General features: G+C 36.2%; 1 protein-coding gene across 1 annotated transcript in view; it reads right to left on the reverse strand.

The window, feature by feature from the left end:
• Positions 1-2,627: 2,627 nt before the first annotated feature.
• The window catches only part of NUP133 (nucleoporin 133), a 30,200-nt gene continuing 9,911 nt past the window's right edge, over positions 2,628-22,916 (reverse strand). Inside the window, exons 12-26 of the mRNA XM_053938839.1 lie at positions 22,747-22,838; positions 20,346-20,509; positions 18,856-18,950; positions 18,515-18,739; positions 17,389-17,511; positions 16,841-16,940; positions 15,621-15,863; positions 14,323-14,456; positions 12,546-12,704; positions 10,983-11,118; positions 9,104-9,222; positions 7,551-7,631; positions 6,426-6,490; positions 3,994-4,082; positions 2,628-2,985 (exon numbers count right to left, since the gene is read on the reverse strand). Coding sequence (XP_053794814.1) covers positions 2,849-2,985; positions 3,994-4,082; positions 6,426-6,490; positions 7,551-7,631; positions 9,104-9,222; positions 10,983-11,118; positions 12,546-12,704; positions 14,323-14,456; positions 15,621-15,863; positions 16,841-16,940; positions 17,389-17,511; positions 18,515-18,739; positions 18,856-18,950; positions 20,346-20,509; positions 22,747-22,838 — 1,962 coding nt within the window. The 3' untranslated portion in view covers positions 2,628-2,848. The remainder of the gene's footprint in view (positions 2,986-3,993; positions 4,083-6,425; positions 6,491-7,550; positions 7,632-9,103; positions 9,223-10,982; positions 11,119-12,545; positions 12,705-14,322; positions 14,457-15,620; positions 15,864-16,840; positions 16,941-17,388; positions 17,512-18,514; positions 18,740-18,855; positions 18,951-20,345; positions 20,510-22,746; positions 22,839-22,916) is intronic.

The raw sequence follows: 22,916 nt of genomic DNA on the forward strand, positions 1-22,916 counted from the left end.
CCACCAAATCTATTTACAGAACTGTAGTGCTTCATTGTGGTTTCCACAATATGGTCACTTGTGTTGAATCAGAAATCAGGTAACAGAAACCCAAAAGTCCCTGAAAGATAAACATCCTAAATCCTGCAATGAAACATGATGCAAGCATGAACTCACTCTATCCCTTCTGTTCCCTTTTATTTTCTGTCTACCCCAATCTAGTTTACAACAAAGTTCCCAAATGGCAATGTTAAATTCTCCCACTTCTGAGTAATATCATTTTCTGCAGGTAGATCTGATGTTTATCTGGATTCACTAAATGAATGTGGTTTCTGTCTCAAGTCAGAAAGCAGCTGGAGTTATTTTCCAGTACAGGGCACAAAGAACTCACTATCCACCATGCATAGCTTCTGAAACTGATCATAAATGACAACTGATAAATTTTCATGCTGCTCTGGAAACAACAAAGGATGCAAATGTTTACACACACCCCCCCCCCCCCCCCCCCCCCCCGTACTTTGTGTGCTCTCCATTACTGAGAAAATAACTATTTAAGAAACAATGTATATCCTTATTCAAGATGAGCTATCCATCCCCCTCAGGCAGTTTTAACCGTCATCTTTTTGCCACAAGTTTGTTTTTGTTACACTTAGAAACAAGCTAGAGCTGTGGCATTTGCCACCTTCCATATGAAGTGGTAAATGAAGGCATCCTCCTGGAGCAGTAATCTGAGACACGAGTTCTGCACCAGCACAGTTTATTACATAATGAAGCAGAGGACAGAGAGGAGGAATAACCCTGAGTCCCAGCCTCTTCAAACTTTCCAACAGAATAGAGAACCAGTTCAAGATTACTGTACAAGAACATTAAACATCTGTTTAGACATGGAAGTTATTTTAATGAGGCTTTGTTTAAGTAAACTCATTGTAAGTAGCCTTCTGTTTTGGCAATAGTCAGATGGAAAGCCATTGTATAAACGCCAAGTGCCTCCCAACCCAGCAGCAGAGCAAAACAGTCAAAAACCCTACACAGCTCATCCTTTCTCAAAAACATGGATAATACTTTTACACCAACCATGATAAACATGATCCAGCAGAGAACCCAATGAAACAATGGATAAGGGTGATCAGAACCACTTGTACCTGGAGCAAGCTTTCCAGGGCTTGCCCTGCCACTCCTGACAGAACACAGAGATCTGGCCAGTAGTCTAGGAAGATATGAGATATCCCCAAAGTGATATATGGTGGACAGTCAAAGAGATTGCTCTTCAAGCAAAATTCAGGAGTCTAGGAAAAGGTAAGGCAGAACATATTTTGGCAGGGACAAGCAATCATTTCTTCCATTAGTCCCTTTCTCCCAAAACCCTGCTAAGCTTATCAATGTGAAACCACCCTCAAAGTGACATTCAGGTGAACACGTGCAATTCTTCCAAGGCTTTAAACAAGTGACTCCTTTGAAGCCAGAGCTGGGAGTTACGCTCACACTTCTCAGCCATGCAAGACTGCAGAAGAGCAAAGTTTGCTGCTTAGAACAATCTTAGAAAATGACTGCTAGTGCATGTCTTTCCCACATTAGTTTGAACCTCTCTACATAAATCCATTCTTCCAAACATGTTCAGACTCTCAGCCCAGCTTACTGTATCAGTACAGGGAGGAGGGGAAGCCACAGAAGGGGAGCTGAGCTTTTAAAACTAGAAACTGGATTCTCTTCAACCAATTTAACTTCTGACCTTCTCAGCTGTTAGATCAAGTTGTTGCAGCAGGCATGGAGCCAGACAAGTAAAACATAAGGGCGTGCAAGTTGCTCTGCAGTCAGTTTCTGGCTCTTGAGCTACATGCAAAATAAAGGCGCAACACATCAGACTGCAGTTACTTTTATTGAAAGACTAAATTCTGCTGCTAATCAGAATAATTGAGAAATCAGGTTTTTAAAAAATTATTCCCATGTCAGAGATAACTAACTGGGGCAGTGGGGTTAAAAAGGAAAAAAGGAAATTAGTAGTCCCTACCAGTAAAGACCAAGGCATGGAAGCAAGGAAGGTCATGCTGCACTCCCACACTTTCAAAACTGCTTTCAAGGTTTCTTCTGAGTCTAGGCACAAGCAGTTGCTGTGAATGATGAGCATGGTGAGCTGCTAATCCCATTTTACATGTATGCTAGAAATAGCTTTAAGGGAAATTAAGTGGATACAATACTAAAATGTTTGGAAAAAGTATAATTTAACAGATACGAACTGAAAGAATGGAGTATTTACTGGACCAGAAGGCTTTGAATGAGAGCTGTGTTTTATTCCTTTCTGTCACAGACAAGCTGAGTGATCAGTGACAAGCCAGTTATCCTTTTTGTGCAAGTAACCTTTAATGCAAAACTGAAAATACTGAAATTACCTAGTTTCTATAGCAAAAAGTGTTGTACAAAGAAAGAGCGGCGTTATCCGAGAGAATAACCTGTTGTTTCTTAAGTAACGTACGCAGTCACCCAGCATTAATGTGTTCAGTATTTTCTCTGAACTGAAATCACAGCCCCAGTGGTGACAACTCAAGTTTCCCACCTTCTGCAGTGGGTTCCTGAGTTTCACCCTGCCTATTTGTGTATCCTTGAATCTCAGACAGGACACATTCTAATAAGACACAGAACAAAACAGCAAGTTTATGAAAGGCACTGAAAATGAAAACTTTATTTTTATTTCACCTGAAAACACAACTCTGCATCCCCTGACTAAAGCATCAATATCTATACATTTAAGACCAAGTATATTATTCATACAGACTTTATCACAAAGCTTTAGCAAAAAACCAAACAGAATATAAAAAAGTAAATGTGAATTCAAGAGTTCATTAGAAAAAATATTTTAAAATCCCAGTGAGAATCATGCTTGTCCCTTAACATAGAGTTCATAGTTTGCTTTTAACACAAATTCGAAGTAAGAGTTGTATTTCAAGTTGCCGAGTTGGTTTGCTTGAAGCAAGTCCTTCACCTCTGGTAAATACTCATTTAACTGAACTCCTACAAAACAAAACCATTTATTACAACACTGATTAAATACTTTGCATTAGCAGTTAATATCACTGTTAAGTAAACACCCATGCCTGCCTCCAGCTAAATTACTGTTTTGGAATTGGGAAGCTCTGATTCTATTAGAGAATCAAGAAATACAATAAAGCTTAAGAAGTCTGTAAAACAGATTTTTTTTTAATTCCAGAGTTCAGTAATTTAATGATTAAATCTAAAATCCAAGTCTTTATGTAACACTTCACCAAAATAAAAATAAATAATAAAAGAAAGGCAAGAGAAAAGAAGGCTCAGTCATACAATAATTATATATCAGATGCAACAGTTCCAGTGTAGGGTGTCCAAGTCATAAAAATGCAAGGGAATTGACAGGATTGAACAGACAAAACTGAAACTTTTCTGAAGTACTTAAGTTTTGTCTTTTTCACATGAAGCCTTATGTGCTCAGCAAAAAGTTCCTATGCAGTAATATTTAAAACAGGTTTTGACTCTCAGTTGCTTCCCTTCTCTCCCTCCCTCCTCCAGCTGTAAATTCCATGGCCATAACTTCCTATAGTCAGCTTTAAGTGGAGAATGGGAGGTGTATTTTTTTTTGTTTTGGCTTTTGCAGAAAAAAAACAAAAGCAAAAAAAAATTTGGCTAAAATAGATTAAGTTTTACTGAGTGACAGTCAATTAGTTACTATCCTGTATCTTAAAGAAAAGACATATTTACCTCCAGAAGACCTACTTTACTGTACAGTAAGCAACAGCTAAATCTGTTGAGTGCTCTACTGAGCAAATAACTTAAAAATACTAAGATTATAACCAAGAAATTTGCTCATCTCTTATCCCCCTGAACAGTTCACAGAGATAGAATTAGCTCCAAATGATTTTAATTACCTAGTGGAATGAATTTTTTATTACTCTGAGAATTTAATAACACTACTTTTTACATATTGATCTTAAGCAGCTTTTGAAACAACAATTTAAAGACATTCAATTATATTTAAGTACACTTTACCTTCTTTCAACAGCTTTTGTAGTATTTTCACAAATATACTATCTTTAGATGCTTCAATTGGATCATCTCTACCATCTGAACAAGACCATCTGCAAGTCAAAGAATAATTTTGGGAAAGAATTACACAGACAAAATAATAGGAACACTAACAAGAAAAAAAATCACAGGAAAATTAGATAAATTATAAAAGGTGATTAATACATGTCCATATGGAAGCATTATGTGCTTGGTTATAGCTCAGAGCAAGAGGGTTTTTTTCTACCCCATGTTTACTGGTCATTATTCCAGTAAAACTGTAATGAAACTGCACTACTATAATGTAGTCTAGTTAGGAGGAGAATAGAAATGTTTCCCATCCTCTAAACCATTAAAATCCTAACCAAACAACATTACTTCTTTGATACAATAAAAGTATTATCCATTGAGATAAGAACTACCTATTCTCAGTAATTATATTTTACAACTGAGGGGATGAAAGTGTAGATTTTTTTTTGGTAGAATAAAGCAAGAGAAGCAATTCTCTAACATGAAAAAAATCAAAACAAAATAAATATCAAACACTGAGAAAAGAAATGGGGAAAAAATTGATCTAAGTTGCAGGCCTGTAACAGCATACACAGTCACAAAACAAGTAGTTTATCTACTCTGTGATTAAACGGAAAGTCTCATGAATACCAGTCTCATCTGTGATACAAAAGAATCCCAAACAGATTTTTCTAAGAAGAAGATTGTTTTAAATGACAATTTTTCAGCCTTGCAGAGCTTTACATGCACCAGTTTAAAGTCAACACCAACCTAACTTGTTTTGCTGTGACTCTAACCTTTCAGTTGTTAAAATTTCCTGTTCCATGTGCTAAGCTGTCAGACAAAACTGGTTCTCATATCACTCCCTAAAGTACCACAGGCCTGTGGGATGTGCTTGTAACAGATCTGAACCTGGATCCAGAAGCTATTATTAACAAATCCTCTGTACTTCACTGGTTTTACCCTGGATGAATCTTCAGCTCCTAAATGTCTAGGATTACATCTTTAATTCCACTGGGAAGAATGTGAGGAAAGGAGGGAGGGAAGGGGGATTTTCTCCCCTTGGGCACAGAGGAGGATAGTGAGGACACAAGCAGAGCACCAGGAGCCCACTCAGCGAGGCTCTCCATCCTACCCAAGAACCTTATCACCATTTGTAGCCCTCATGTTAGAAACCATGGGCCATTCTTAAAAGTAGGAACTGTCACATCTCAAATGTTTACTTCTGCACACAGGTGAAAGTTAACACCACCTCTCTGTAAGCCTTTGTGAGCCTTGCTGGACTGGAAGCAGCTGGGACATCAAGTTTTCTACCCACTATTCAGTGTAAAGTCTGCATCTCAAATTGCCTCTGGTCAGTTGCCAGAGTGGCCAAATCTTGTCAGCATTGTACGTGTTTGAACCGTTAAAATACCACATTCAAAACCCCATGCTTGTCCAGGGTAGATAGATCATAAACCAGTAACTGGACTGGCGCCATGCAGGAGCTCTGAATTCTTCTGTCTTTAAAATTACAGGAATGGAAAACACTTGGAACAGTGTGAACCTCTCTCTGCTTATGATTTGTGTTATATATGGACATAACTTATCCATGCAATTAGGAATGCACTGCCATTTGGAATCTATCCTATGCATAAGTGTGAATCCAAATGCTCCTTATTTCCATTTTAATCACAAATGGCACAGTGCATTTGGAATGTATTCTCCTCACCTTTTCTTCCTTAAGTTCCTCTTGGAACATAGGTGGGAGTTAGGCAAGTCAGAAGACTTCTGAGACTTGGAAAGGAAAGGGAGGAAATGCCATTTGTGTTACTTAACCTGGGAAAGAATAGTACCATTGTTTGATGAGAAGATCCCTGTGACCAACTGGATTCTGCCTGTATTTGGTTTTGAACATACACAAGAGTGGCTCTTCTAAGCATTGGTTAGGCTTTGATCTCTTACAACCAAAAATGCAGTTTTAACTCAAAAAGGTCATGAAATTGCCAGTGTGGTCCAATGGCAAAACCCAAGTGAAATAAAAGCTTGCAGAAGTGACCTCTGACTATGTTGTCTTATTAAAAAGCTTCTACTGGGGATGCTTCAAAGAAAAAAAATAAGTTAAAACGTTCAGCATTGGTCACTTCTTTTACTTCAGGAAAGGATTCAAGAACAAAAGCTGCATGGGTTCATTTCTGCATCAGGTGCCAGGACTGCACAGAAGGTTGCCAGTGAGATAAAACAACAAAGTACTGCAGATTTTTTTTTGCTGTGATTTCACTTTACAAATAAGAATACATGTTCTGATCAAACACATTATACTTTACTAACCTTATGCTGTGAAATTAAATATTTTTGGTGAATTAGAGAATAGTACACTAAAATATAATTCTGCAAAAGTTGTCTTAGGAAATTATATTTATACTTACCCATCTCTTTGGAGAGCCTTACAGAGAATTTTAAGTTTAAGATCATTTACATCCACTTCTTCTTCCTTTGAGTCATATAAAGAGAAAAGACAGGCATATTAAAATTCTAGGGTTTTTTACAAAGAAATAATCACGCTGTCACGCAGATTGCATCAGTGAATTAGAATCTCCAATCATCAAACATAATTTTTAATATATGCTCTTTTAACAGATGATCTGATTGGATTGTTGAAACACCAAACACTGTTTGTTTCTGTTTGAAATAATGGATTCAGACTTTCTACAGTACCATTTAACTGCTGATGACCAACTAATACAGCTTGTAAAAGGGCGCAAAAAAACCAATTTGTAAAACATTGTATTCTAGGCAAATTTTATTTTACCATGTGCTAAATGATGAGTGGAATCAAAGCTCTTTTTTCAGTATGGCCAAGCTAACTAACATGCACAAGTGTCCACATTAAGATATATGTTATATAAACACATTAGTAAATGTTTTCAAATATATACATTTGATTTGAAAAGGGCAGTTTCTTCATTGCATAGAAACCACCACCTCCAATTTGTGCTGAATGGTTCTACACAAGTTGTTAGAAATTTTAATATCTTGGGAAAAAAATTTGAAATTGTATGGGTTTAGAGTAACATTTATTTTACTGAGACAAAAAAAAAAAACAAACCAAAAAAAAAAAAAAAAAAAAAAAGGAAAAAAAGCAGATGGCAAGACTGTGGTTCAAACCTATTTACATGTTAGAAAGTGGTGACTATCCCACATTACCTCATGACAATCAGTGAAACTGTTAAGAGGAAAGACACAAGAACTAAACTACTAAAAACAGTTCATCTTTGTCCAGCTTGGAGATAGCCTGTAGGGAAACAAGGCCCTAAAAAGAAACTATAGACTATAAATGGAAGTGAAGATGAAGAGTGTAATTTTTCTTAAATTATCTAAACCACATTTGGCATTATGTCTCCAGTGACTTAAAAGCAAACTGAAAAAACACATCAGGAGTTGCTTTAATTACCATACACTAAGCTAATATGTTAAATAACTACAGATGCACCACCCTAGCTTAAATAATAATAAAGCCTCTAGGCTACAAATTCTTCAAAAAGTTTTCCTACCTCATCAATATATTCCAGCAGATCAAGTGCTTTCTTGAAGTCATATTCATTGGCTCTTCTGTTCTCATCACATATGAACAACTATGAAATCAGAGATAAACATGGAGAATTATTTTTAGCCTACAAACGAACGTAACTGGTATCAGGGACAACCCACTGTGGAAGACCACCACATATTTTCTACTTTCATGATCTTCTCATAAAAATATGTCTTGATTCAACCACTAGTATTTTTATAGTAAGGAATATACTTAAGGTTTTAGAGCACCATTCCAGCTATGTGACAATGGTCTGTGGACAAATGATACTGGATACAAGGCTGCTGGGTTTCAAATTTAAGTGCCATTTAAGGCTGTAACATTCCTGGACTACTGTAGCCAGAGCTCAGCTCCACAAATAAGCTCTCCAAATTATTTTGGTAATTAAGTTCAAAGCAGTACTTCAGCACATGCGCTGCCTTTCACCCCTTAAAAACAAGCTCCCCTCAGTATTTCTTATCTTATAAATTTGTACCTCAAACAAAAATTAATATTAACTCGTTTAATTCACACGTTCTGAGTTCCATTTCTGCATTGCAAGCAGCAAGTATTAATACTAGTTTGACAATAAGAGAGAATTCAGAAGGAAAACTCTTGTGGTGCCAGCACTTGCCAAGTCCTGACTGACACTTCCTACCCTTCCCTAATCCCACAGATAGCCTTACTTAAAGACACAGGTAAGGACTTCACAATCTGTTATAAGCACAGTTATAAGAAAATTATGAGAATGTAAACAAGGATGCTTGCTTACATGCTAGCTTTTGATTTTCCACAGGATTACAAAAAAATACAAAAAACTGACACCCAGACATAAGTGACTTCTTTTACAATATATTGCTGTTATTCATGGAGTAATTTTTGTGTGCATCACTGGATGGTTAAAAATGCAGCAAACAAGGCAGAATCAGTAAGGCTACTGGTTCCCGGCTGATCCCAGAAAGGAGTGTGAAAAAGAAGTCAGCACTATTTTTTATCCCAGTACTGGAACAGTTCAAATTTTTGTTTCCTTACGGGTTGGATTTTTGTAAAAGAAAACAAAAGTAGAAAGACTTCCGGTGCCTCTTTGCAACAGGTGACCAAAAGCCTCTTCCTGCTTCTAGTACTTCCTTTTTCTATCTTGCAGCATCCTTCTCCACTAAGGTAGAATTGTTTGTTCATTCTGCCTTCCAAGTTCTGCCCTACCAAGAATGTAAAGGAATGTAAAAACTGTCTCACATCCAAAAACTGGTTTAGACCAGTAAATCAACTTCTGGGGCTGATTTGATTTGCTTTTTCTTGTAGCAGTACTCCAAAGCACACATTCAACAGAAAAAAACTAGGACTAAACCCATCATTCTGATGTTTGCTGGTAGAAACTAAGCAAAGTTAAACTAATTCATACATCAGATCTTTAGGTGCTTAGCAAGTTATATAAGGGATAAAGGCAGCTGTGACCTTCTCATTTATTTTGTCACAAAGGGGCAGAAAACATACTGGAAGTTTACCTGTGTAATGAAGAAAACATGGGACACTTACATCAATGAGCTGAGATGCAGACAGCACTGGCATATCGTTGAGGTTCAACTGTTTCTCTGCCAGGAGTTGTTCGGGAAGTGTCTCCTGATGTAACAAAAAGCGCTCCTGCTCTGATATTTCTTGTAGTCATTTAAGGCAATGAATGTTTCATGTTATTAAAATGTAAAAATAAATTTTGTGGCACAACTGTCAAGCTACAATATTATTCAAGCCTACAAGCGTTTGTTATGAAGCATTCTCTTTGGACTCTCATCCACGTTACCAAAGCACAGAAATACTTCCACTTCAATTCTGCCTTCCCAGGGAACTATTTCTTACTTTCCACTCATGTTCCCTGTGTAATGAAAATTTGCCCCAAAAACTTCGAAATTAGCACAGAGGACTGATGGAAGCTGTTGCACTGTGCAGGAAAATGAGTGGTTGCAACTTGAGGAGCTGTGCCATGGACATGTCTGATCTCATGAACTGTTCCATTTTTGACTGTTTTATACTTGCCAGTATGAGCTGCTTTAGGATGAGAAACTTGCTAGTCTGAGACATTCAAAATGGAATAACATCAACCCTGCCCTTCCTACCAATTTCCACTGCATGTTAGAATAGGGAAAATAATTCTGTGGAGCATTTTAGCTGTTTAGAGGAATAAGCAAAATGTGGCAGAAATAATTAGTCTTTAGGAAAGTGATACACAAAGAGCATAAGTTTTAATAACTACATCATATGCCACACAGGAATGTGTAGCAGAATGCAGTCCAGAACAAACTGTGAGAGTCCTCCAGTCCATAGAAATAAAGATTTGATTATCTCATTTGTCATTTTTAAATTTTCCTATTTAAAGGTGAGATTCTTCAAAGCAGCATAGGCATTTTAACAGTGATAAAAAAAACCAGATTTAAACTTCAAGATTTCATGCAATGCTATACAACTTAAAAGGCAGATGATATATTATTATTATGAGCTAAAAATAATTTCTAAAGCCTACTTAGTTAACCTAATTATTACCAGACTTTTTCAACAGGATTTAAGAACTATTCATTACATAGATGGATAAATATGCAGATAACCAGAAGTAAGCTTGAGCAGCAACCCTGAGTCATATTCCAAAGCTTCCCCCTGGTGGCCAGAATCCTTTAACTAGTAGTGCAAAATTGCTCTTTCTCAAACTCACAGCACATGTGCTGCACAAACAGTATTTTCCAAAGGGACAGGAATGGCAGAGCAGTGGAACCATTGCATTTGGTAATGAAGCAGGATAGATATTTGTACTTCTCCTGTTCACATAATTTCAGATAGAGTACAGCACAACACTGTCATGGTAACCTTCCTAGATACAGAGAAAGCACTGATAAAGCACTTCTTGATCACAACTGTATATATTTGCAATTGCATTATTGCACTACAACACAGTTACAGGACTTCCTTGTATATCCTAAGAGCCTCAGGACTTGAGGAAGAATTCAAAAGTGAAAGCGATTCTATAAACGGGCTCTAAGAAATTAATTAATTTTTACATTGCATCTGAAATATAAAATGCAGATTCATATGTTCAGTGTGAATGGTTGACAAGTTTCAGCAACTTCTCAAAGTACAGGTGTTATTACTTGTTATTTTTGCCAATATTATATGTTAGTAGAAAAAGTGGAAAGGTACAGATTTGGCATGCTCATAGTCCTAACTCACAGATGAAAGTGAACACTGAGGTTAGTGCCTCATGTTGTCTTCCTTGTGCTTCCTAAAATGAGCAAAATCATCAGCCCATTTATCCTTACCATACTAAGTCAGCACCCTCAACATAAAAATCAACAATCTCCAAAATTAATGGGATTCTAATTCAGTAACTTAGTAGGTATTTTCTTCACTTTGCCCTGTTTTTATTTCTTACCTTCTATTTTCTCTTGCAGTATGTCTTCCGAGAAGTCAGATGCTAGTGCAGCTAATTTGCTCAAGCCAAGAAGTGTTTTCTTCTTTGCAAAATATCGTGTCTCCATATTTGCTAATGTCTGCAACGTTCTGTGAGCCTAAAATAATAAAGATGTTAGACGTCAGTTTTGTAAATTAGGATCAGAAGGTTAACAGACAAGAATTTTATCTGAACAGAAGTCTCACAGGTATTTATTGTTTGTAATACTATAAAACTCTTAATTTTAAAAGTTGTACAATTTGCACAGTGAAACTCTGCATTACACCCTTCAAGAAGATGCTCTCTCTTTCAACAAAATAGTTTAAAAATCTTTTCATTGCTAATAAAAAAACCCTACAGCATTCTCAAAATATAAATTGCAACTTCACATATTGTATCTTTAGGATCTAATTCAATACTTTGCAATAAAACCCAGGCAAATATGTTTCGACAGAACACTTTTTCATGCAGATTGTTTTACCTGTTAATTTGAGAATCTGAAAAACCAGAATTGTACATAACTTCTGCAGTAACCAGATACAGAGACAAGAATTTGTGTTTATCAGAAAAAGGAATAGTTTCTGAGTACTTACTCAGAAATAAACTATCTACACAGAATTATATGTATATTTTAGAATCCTTACCCCCTCTTCAAAGTGCTTTGTCATGACATAGAAAACCTCAATTGACACAAATGGAATATTACAGTAGTCTCAGAGTGGTTTTTATTTGTTTTAGTTGGGGTTGGTGGGTGGGACTTTTTTGTTTGTGTAAGAGGGATACAGTATTATGAACCTAGAATTTGCAGTAGGATAAATGTTTCCATGGTTTTCATGCTTAACAAATGTACATGTGGATTGAAAGAAGCCATTTTTGATTTGAAGTACTTTTGACTGTTAAATGAAATGCATTTTTAAGTTTATCAGAATGATATAAAGACTGACCAGCAAGAAGAGGGGATGTAAATTGAAAGCTGAGAAGGCAACAAATGATCATGTTTAAAAACAATGTCACGTTAATCTAACCACATGCACATATGCTATTAAAATACTTTAAACTATGAACGTAAGTGATTAAAGTTAGCAACAGCTTTTTTACTTTCATGATACTTCCAAATTCCTTAACTTTAAGATGGTAGTCTTAAAAGAGAAGTTTCAGTTTTTCCCTGGCTGGATAATATTATAATGCTATTGATATTCACTATAAATCCCCACTTCTATCAAAGTTGTGATCGTATAGCTATCTTCCTCAAGTGTAGCCAAACTTCCTCAATAAAAAGTACTAGCCACCAGCCAGGGATGTAAAGCAGCCGTAATTTCCCTTACATGGTGCAATGGCTTACATGAGATACCAGATGGTGCCTGAAGGGAGGCTTTTGGTACTCAGAAAGTACCAAATTTGTTATCTGCCATCTTTCCCTAACTCACCTGGATAAGCTGTCTTTTGATGGGGAAGAGTCATAACTCGGTAAATTACCTACTTGGCTATGTATCTGACCTGTTCAACATGTGGTATTTTCATTTGGCTGTATTTAAGAAACCCTACCTTCTGCAAATCCTGGCTATTGATGTCATGTAACCAGCTCAGATGTTCATGTGCTTGCAAGAAACTGGCCAGCTGTCCATGCTGAGCAATGGGCTGAGATAACAGCTTTCCTCGCTTTCCTTTTTCCAGATACCAGCGAAACAGGAAATCTGAAAAGTTCTGAACATAACAGAAATATGAACGAATTTTAAAAGTTACATTTCATATCTGGTTTGCCTTCTAAGCACTTTATAAAATATGATTGGTAAGAAAATACTAAGAACTTGCTTGATAAAACCAGACACATACACACAACACAAAACACAGTGTTGATCAAAATCCCCATAAGAGTCCTAAAAGAAAGTGTTTAAAGCATTCATGAGCTCTCTGCAACAGATGCTGATAAACACAGACTCCTTCAATTAGTGATGGAAGTGCCAAAAGTAAATTCTTCACGTTAATACACAAGAACAGGAGTCAAATCAATCACAATTCTTCTTGTCTCATTTTCAGACCTGTTTCTTTGCCCCCTTCGAAACTCCATGCTTACTATTTCCTTTCATAAACAAGTTTACTTCAGCTGTCACTGTTTTTGAAACATTCCTTCCTACCTACAAATTAACCTGTAACCTTCCTTCTCTCAGGCATTGTTTAAAAACACCTCTCTTTTTCTAAAAGAAAAACCACCCTATTTTATCCTCAAAAACTTGAACATGAAAAAACTAATCAGGATTTCTGTTTCAGATTTAATTTAGTCTTTTCAAGACAATATTAGAGTAATGCTAAATTTTAATTGCATTAACAATTTAAAAATGAAGTCTGAAGAGGCCATCAGTCTGATAGTCTATCCATTAGACTTATCTATTCGGCTCTACATTTGCCACAGTAACTTCTTTTCCAAAAGTTTTACATTTCCTCTTTAAAATAAAGCATATGAAGAGGAAAAAAAAAGGTAATTTATCCCCTTCGACAGTCAGGCTGAGTATTTTAAGATTCACTATTTAAAAAGTTTGCTATAATTTCTGTCTATTACTGATACTTCTGGTTTTTGTTATTTAAACAACGTTTATGTACTCTCTTTACTAGGAAAGATGTAGACTGCAGGATTTCTCTTTCCTCAGTAGTTGTGGAAAGCTAAAAAAAAATCATCTCACCAAATCTCAAATTAACACCTTTTGTTCCAGTCCAACACATTTCAAGTAAACTCTACCACCTTTTCCTTAAGCTTTCTAGTATTTCAGCACACTTAATTTTTACATTAGATTTTAACATGGTGGAAAAACTGTCGAAAAAATATGTAGCAGGACAATGCAAAAAACCCTAAAGCAACAGCCCTACCTTCCTAACTACTTCTATATTTACACATTAATTACTTTTCTATTTATACATTTAACAATTTCATCTCTTTTGGAAATTATCCTCCATTTTATGTTATGTTAGTTTAACAAAACAGTGTAATGACAACAGCGCCTGAGTGAAGAAATCACAAAATGCTGAAAAGTGGTAAGAGTGAGAAAACATGTCTGGGGCACGAAAAGGTCCCATGAAAAGGTACAGGTAGTACCCATACAGGTAGTACCTTTATCTGCTGGCTAGTTTTGCCTTTCCAATGTAAAATACTCCAATATTTTACAGTGAATATCGACTTAAATTTTCCACATTACCCCTGTATGTATACATTATTACATAAGCATTAAAAAAAACAGGGAAAGAAACCCCCGAAAGAAATAATAAATTTTACAACATTTCAGGTGTAAACTTACTGTAAAACTACTTAAAGGAAATAGAAGAGACTTGCCTGATCTGCAAACTGAGTCATATAGCATTGTAATCTGGTCTGGTTGTCTGTCTGCTCACACATTTGCACCAGGATATCAAAGTCGCAGTACTTCTCTGCTAAAGCAGCTGCCAACTGGTACTGTCCCAGGGAAACTAAGTAACCAAGAAAAACAAGTTTTATCAAACAAGCTCACCTTTGTCTGAGACCAGAAAAATGAAAACAAGATTCTCACACATTCCCAAAGGAACATTGCCCTCCTGCATAAATCTCCTGTGCACACGCACGCTCACAGACCTACCACCTCTGTCCCACAGCACAAGAGGGAAAAAGGGAATATTAAATGGCATCATGTCTTCTATTTCCTCTGGAAGTTAGCATCATCTGCTATTTGCACTGTGGGAGGGAATTCCACCCATGACTTAACATCTCCAATAACAGCCACTTAAATACACAAAGCAAAAAGCAGCAGCCATAGACATTTGAAAAATAACAGGACAAATAAGGATAATTGGGCTTGGATTAAAAAGAAACTACTTAGAATCTTTCTTTTTGTTCAGTTAAATATGTAAGAGTCAGCAGAAGACTTAGTTCTGTTTGTAAGGAAATATGAACCTTAGATTGAACATAATACTATAAAATGTATTTATGAGCTAACAGAGCCCATGAATGTGGGCAATGATAATTTTATGAAGCTTTTTCTAAGAATGCTCAAAAAATTATTAGATTGTTTTATTTATATAATTTACTTCAGTAAAAAAAAAAAAAACTTTTCAAAATTACTAAAATGCATTTACACCAACTTATTTCCATTTTAAAAGGCAGCTTTTCTATGGCCTACTCATTCAGGACTTGACCACATCTAACACCTTAAACAATGGGTACGATAATTAAAAAATTTGGCTTCAAAAAGTAATTATTCACTGATAAACACCAAACAAGCTTTCAGGCATATAGGTTCATCACAACTTGCAACAATATAAACATTCAGAATCCATTCATAGGCTACTTTCAGCCAGGCAGTGCAAAATAAAAACCTGTCAGATAAATGCAACAAGTTAGCAGAAGACAAAAATTCAAGCACCCAGGTGGCTAATAAGAGGTACACACATGAAGCACAGTCCTGGATACTAACTCGTAATTTACATTTATTTTGTAATTATCTCATTAAATCATAGACCAGCCATTTGTACTCTGAAAGCAGAACTGTGTAAAGCAAGTAGAATTCATACACAGATGCCATTTGCTCCAAACTGGCGTCATTTCCTCATCGAATGGACCACTTAATCTTTGCGTTACAGAACACAGAGAGCACTCACGGAGAGGGGACAAGAACTCAAATCTTTTCTGGACATATTCCATTTCCACGCTGCTGTACCGCTCCTGATCAGCCAGACGATCCACAGACTTCAGCTGAGCAACGTAGCCATCCAGGAAGCAATCCAGGAGTGCCACCAGCTGCTCAGCCACGACGCTGCGGAGGTTGCTGTCCACCTGGGGATACACCACCTTCAGGATGGTACCATGCTGACGTGTTACTGCTGCGCGGAGGCCACTGGAGGCTTGGGAAGGCAACACAGGCAACATTAAAGCAATAATCCAATCACCACAGCAATCTATGGCAAAGCATAAGAAAAACATTACTATGCATAATAAAAAAAATACAAGGAAAAAAAGCCAGTAAGTGTTTTTATTTTGAAAATCAAAGTAATACCATCATCACTCCACCCCCACAATGAACAACTACTCCAATCTACTTTTACATATTAAACAGGGCCAAGATGTGGTAAACTAAAAGCCTGAACTATGCAGATCTATGCTGCCAGCTACCAACATCAGCTCTTTTTCCAGAAGAAGAGAATCACTTGCACTATTTTTAAGCAAAGTAAGAGAATACACACAAGGAAAAAGCAACTTCTGTTAACGTGATTTAAATATTTTGATATAATTATCAAGACACAAGATCGAAAGAGTTTGCATGGGTCCTGTTTTGTGAGGAGGAATATGGATTGCAAGACTTCTGTCTTGGAAGCACTAAACAAATGTGTTTTACATGTAGAGGCTACAAGGAAGCTTAAGCATAAATTGGAAAGTGTTTGCTTCTGAGAAGATTTGTTCTGATATTTTTTTCACACTACTAAACCATCAAAACTAAACAACATTTACGCAAGTAGAGAATCATCAGTCCTTTTAAAACAGCTATGGATCGTATTTTATGATTTATTTTAATGTTACATACCCCACAGATCTGCCAACCAGAACCAATGCATTAAAAAAATCTAAAAAAAATCTAAAATTAGTTTTCTTTCCCAAACTTGTGGTTTTATAGTCAAATTTGCAATGCAAGTTTTCAAAAAGCATCGTTAGTACTTGACAAACTAAGAGTTCATTGATTCATCCCACTTCATTCCCCAAATGAAAACTTCATTTTCACTTACTCTCTCTGACAACCCTGTAGCAGCTTTTAACAGAAAGTTTAAACTTTAGACCAAAGTTCATGTGTTCTGAAACGTATGGAATCGTAATAGTATTTTCTCACCTGTCCATGGAATATATTCAGGTTCTCTTTCTGGAAGTTCTCCTGTTTTATATAAAGAAGCTCTAGACTGACGATACTGACAGGCAGCTTGTAGCATATCCTATGGAAAGATAAAGATGTCAGTATTTCAAAGTCTACCTCGGTACACACAGACCACAAAAGATGTTGTCTTTTGTAATTCTGAAATGTTCTTTCAATATCCACATTCAATACACCATTTTCTCAGTTGGACAGCAGGGGACATATTGACTGAGCAAGAAACCTCAGCACTCAAACACAAGCTCTTCACTCTTTGCTACATATTCATGACTTCACAACTTCCAAAAAAGCTGCAACCTCTCAAATTATCTTTAACAGTTGCTCAGGAGGAAAAGGAATGTCCCTAATTCTGACCAAGGCTGTCTTTTCCTTCCTGCTGTATTTGGACATGTGAAAAGCACATTAAATTTTCTTCACGTCAGTAACTTGGATGTGCTACACTCAACTTGTTCAGTGCTCAGTGTTTATCTTCCCCTCTCACAAACATCTTGGTTAAGGCAGTTCTGTACCTTAATGATGTTGTTCACATTGACAACTATTTGGGCCCACTCAATTGATTCAATAGGCATATCTTTCAGGATTTGTTCCTCCTCTTCTAATAAGCATTCAAAGATGGAATCTATCTGGGATACCTTGAAGACAGAAAGGAAAGTTACACTGAACACAAACATGTCCACTAGCAGCTGATACCTGAAAGCCAAGAGCTGTATAGGAAAGTAAGTACATTAGTATAAACCACATATATAGCCAAAAATATTAAAAGGTATCAACTACCCTAATGTCTAATGAGATAACCAACTTATGCTTCATACAATACTTAAAACTACAAAAAAATACCTTCTTTCTGGACTTAAATCTGAAAGGAAAAGAAAAAAAATCCTCATTTCTGAAGACAACTCGATACACTTCCATTAAGCATATTCCTCCATCATCATCTGGAATATTTGGCAGCAGAATCTTTGTTACATAAAGTATACTGGATATCATATCTGCTTTAAAATAGCAGACTATTATTTCTGTTTTCTTTTATATTTATTTTTCTCCCTTAGCAACTAGCGTTCTCTGCAGTAAAAAACTTCCTAAGAATAAATATTTTGTGCATAGTTCTTCTCAAGAAGGAAGAAAGAAATAAAGACAGAGCACTTGACTGGAACGCAGTATAAACTGAGAACTAACTTAGCTTGACTAATGCTAGAGAGGATAAAAATTATAAGTGACTGAATTAATATAATTCCATCCAGGACAGCTCATCAAAGCAGCTCTCCTATCTGGAAAGCTTCCTACTCTTCAGTTCATCCTTTAAAAATTATGATTTAGCATGCATCTTCTTATGTGTCAGAGAATTTCCATTGTCTTTTTCATTGCTTATCCATGTTGGGTAGTTGGAAATTGTACCAACTTTACTTCTGCTACATAAAATTTGTCAGAAATGGCATTTCAGCTGCAGACACAAAAAAGTACATACACCAAAGTGAGGAAAATACTACCACATTATCCCTATTTAAAGGGTAGTTGTGTAAAGCTGAATTGATTTTTACAGTTTTACAGGGAAAAGTTTCAAAGTACATTTCAAAGCACTGTAACAATTTACTACACGCAGGGCTACACAGTAATTCAGGAACAACAGGTTCTTACCTCCCTGAAGAACACATCAGCAGGGGTAAGGCTTGGTGGAACATCACATTCCCTTTTGTTTAATGCAATCACTATAGCAGCATTCACCAGCTCAGGCAGCCTGGAGTGGTGATTCTTGAGAACAATAGCTGCTGCCAGTTTCTCTGCGTGCTCACAGAGCAACAGTCGAGTGGCCATCGGCATCCCTCGCACTGGAAAACTGCCCAGACGCTCAAACATACCAACCTTTTATTAAAAAAAACCAAAACAAAACACCCCATGCACTTTAAACAGTGTTCTAGAGGAATCAAGACAAAGTAATAAAATGTGTGTGCTGATACCAAAAGAACAGTAGGACTTACCTGATGAAGAAACTCAATGAAGAACGAGTGTGCTTTTGTCTTATCCTCTAGCTGATGAAGTAGAATGAGAGACGTGTTACTGAAACCAGCTGCTTCTAAAAAAAGTAAAATCTTAGGTCAGAGTACTTGATATCTTAATTTCTGGATATTTTGTGCCTCTGAGGTAAACTGATCTGTCAATTTTTATAGTGGTACCACATTGGTACTTTTTACAGTATATGCACACACTGCTTACCATGCTATTTTTAATCTGTCTTTTTCAACTCTATTATGGCTGAAGAAAAGCTTTTAGAAGAAATAAAGTATCTTTAGATCAGTACTATTCTGAAATATTCAATTCATTATCCTGCTAAAATAGCATCTCACAAGCATATTCTAGTTTTAGTAGGATTCAGATTCATATTTTTATCCTCGTAATGGACTAGCTATTGCTAAATTTATTATGCCCTAGACCACAGCTACTAGAAGCTACAGTGTTAACAAGCATTCATATCTAATTGACTCTGCATCCAGATTTCTTGTAAAAACTAAGTGTGCTTATAACATAAAGATAAAAAACTTGGAAGAGCTATCACTGAGCAAACTTAGCAAGACGATTTCCAAGAAGCGATCAATTTTCATTTCTGGCTTTACTCAGGAATAAGCACAGACAGGCTGCCAAATTAAAGTTGGTTCAGAAAATAGCGAGGAAGTGATTTCCAGCTGACAATTTCCAACTGGCTGCCCCACACAAACAACAGGAAACATCATCCATCTGTAACTATTTACATGAACTTTCAAATTAAGCCTCTACTCTGTAACTGGCAACTACCGCCTAGAGGTTTGAGGCCACTTTCAAATTAAAACTTGTAAGAGACATCAAAGCACGAACAAAGAAGTTTCTTGCTGAAAACATGTCTGCTTTAATTCTCTATGTACAACAAATACTGGTAAACCAATTTCTCTAGTCCTCTTTCAGGCAGATATAAATACCAAAGCCCCAGAGGAATACAAGCTCACTCTACCCAGGATCCAAGGTGACCAGAACCTGTGCAGTCACACTGACAAAAGGGCTAAGAATGAACAAATAAGCTCTTTCTCTTAACACATCTATTTTTTGGAAAATGATTCAAAACTACACAAGGAATCGTGGAAATACCAGAGTAACACCACCTGATCCTTACACAAAGTACCCTTCTCAGAAATATGTTTTCCTTGCTGATTCCTTTACTGCATGAAGTCAAGAACTAATCACAGCAGACTGTAAGCTTATGTGGTAATATCAAAATATGCATCTTTAAGTCTTTCTGAAAATGTATCTAGTGGTGACAGAGGGCAAGGAACACTTATGCCTTCTTTGCAAAGCTTTATAATGTTATCTAGAATGCTGTAGATACTACTTCAGAAAAAACAACAACCACAACCAACCAAACAAAAACAAACAACAACAAAACAACCAACCAAACAAAACCACAAATGAAAAAGCTCAATATAACCAACATTATATTTACCTTCAGGTACAGATTCAGCCCATCTTGGATCAGAGGCAGGGTAATCATCCATTAAGTCCACACTGATCTGAGTCACTGCTCTATCCAGTTCAGCATCAGGCTCCAAATCTGCATTACTTGGAAAGTGCTCAATTACCATGCTTTGTGCATTGACTATATCTTTCCTGAAATAAATGAAACAAAGTATGCTAAATAAAATCAGCCTTCAAGATCACAGAAATAAACCCGCCTCAGCTAACAGGACTTTCTGATACACTCTCTGTGAAGTTCTTTAGATTATATACATCAAGCATTTTTGGAACTCTCTCTAAACTAACAGTAGATAAAAGGTACTCCAATTTTTTAAAAGCAAGTAGGCTGCACAACTTATGAATCAAAAAAGCACAAGCCAGGAGTCAAGGCACACTTTATTGCCCCTATTATTATTATTTAAGAGAAAAGACTCATCATGCAGAACTAAGCCTGGATGTATCTAGTAGTTAAGTCACTAAATTTCTATTGCTCACTTTAAAATTTTCTCATTTTCTCAGTCAATCCCACTAATGACAATAGAGAGGAAGCTTGTAAAAATTCTCAGGAAAATGCTTCAGCAAATATAATGCATTATTTTTATTTCCTATAATTTCAAAGAATCCTCTCTTATTCATATCACTAAGTAAAAGAGCAAGAAGCAACCAAACGCAGACCTCCAAGGTATGAAGGTATACTTCTATGTAAGAGTTATGCAATATACACAGAACACAGGGATTTGATTTTGTGACTAAAAAATTATAGTATTCTGACTGAGAAGGGATATTGTCAGTCCAATACTGGAAGTATTTACATTTTTCATGAAACTTTCAGTTTGAACACTTATATGACCAAGATGTCTACAAATTTAAAAAAAAATAAAATAAATAAAACAACCCAGCAATGCATCCAGAAATTGCACAAAGGTAAACTAAACAAAGGATATTTTTGAAAAACTCAAATAACTGGAATATACTGGATCTTCTATTAAAAAACAAAGTCCCGTCTTTACTACCCAGCAGGATGTGTTTCTAAGGAAATTACATAGGACTTTATTAGCTCCTTCAAGTCATGAAGTGCCCTCAAAAAGGGCCAATTTGATCTTTCCACAGAATTTTCTATCCCCTCTAAAGATTACTAGTTCTATAAAGCTGCTAGAGCTCACTGTACAGCTGGTACACTTTACACTTCCAGTGGCTTGCACAACCTTCCATTATTTGGTCTACATCAACTCACTGACCATCTGGACAGGCCACTGCTACATCTGTTCTGTGGAAGAGTGCTCCAATCATTTTACCAGACTATTTATTTATGGGAAAAAAATCAGAATAACTACTCTATACATAAAATTATTGTTTTCTTCTAGTTTCATAAATATAACCCAGATTTCTATTGTCATAAGTTCCAACTTTCATACTGTTTCACACTGTTTTCCTTACTACCTCCCACTTCCTTCTGTTTCCAACCCTCTTGTACACATCCTCAATGACATCATGTTTATTAACCATGCTCTCATAACGCTTCTTTGTCTAAATTCTGTGCCTGTTTACAGATCTTGTATTGGTATCCTTTATTCTCTGTGCCTAAGCCCCATCATTACCTTTTACCTCACATGAAATTCTACGGCAAAAGCACTTGTTATCTTGAACCTGTTCTTTCCAAGTTTTAAGACTCTTTAAGGAGATTAGTCCTAAGAGGGTTTGTGGGTTGTTTGCCTTGTTTTTTAAACACATAAATACTGACAACAATCCCCTCTACATATAATTAATCTAAGCCTACAGATCTGTTTATCTTCTTCTTTCTCCTTTTCCTCCTTTGTTTACGTCACTCATCTCAACATCAAACCTTTCAAGAGCACCACATGCCTCTCTACACTCCAATGTTTTAATAAGGATAGTTTGACAAACAGGGTATTTTGTTCCACTAATTCTTCCATATCAGCCAATCTGAAAGAAAAAATCATCCTGCCCTAATTCTGCCATACCAGTTAATCTTCATAGCCATAAGTATATTCAAAAGTATTACTGAAAACAGCTAGGCAAATAAAAATGAGGAGGAAAAAGTTTTTTCAACAAAACACCACTTACTAAAGAATAAAAAAGTCAAAAAGCAAAGTTGAAAGTTGTTTCACTGGCACAACTGTACCCATAGAATTTACACAGAGCAAGTGACAAGTGATTGAGATAACAGAAGTCTGCTCCTTTCTAGCACATATCCCTTCTTCACTAGCCCAAGGTGCATTTAATGCCTTCCTAATAAATATGTGGGTCATTAAAAAAAGCTACAACTAAAATAGCACAGGAATATCCTAACCAAGACAATCTCCTACTCATATACCAATGTGCCTTCAAAAACAGGAAACAAAGTCTCAAAAATGAAGTGCAATTTCTACCTGCAGTACTGTAGAAAAGCAGCTTTCAATAATTTGGTTTTATCTTCTTGAGCTATAACTTCTAGCCTACCAGTTGCATCAAATGCAGGACTCTGAAAATGCAAAATAAAAACTTCAGCTGAAAGACAAATAATAATCTTCATTATGAAATGAAAACAGATTTTTTAAAT

The sequence above is a fragment of the Vidua chalybeata genome, chromosome 3 (genome assembly GCF_026979565.1).
Source record: "Vidua chalybeata isolate OUT-0048 chromosome 3, bVidCha1 merged haplotype, whole genome shotgun sequence".
NCBI lineage: Eukaryota > Metazoa > Chordata > Aves > Passeriformes > Viduidae > Vidua > Vidua chalybeata.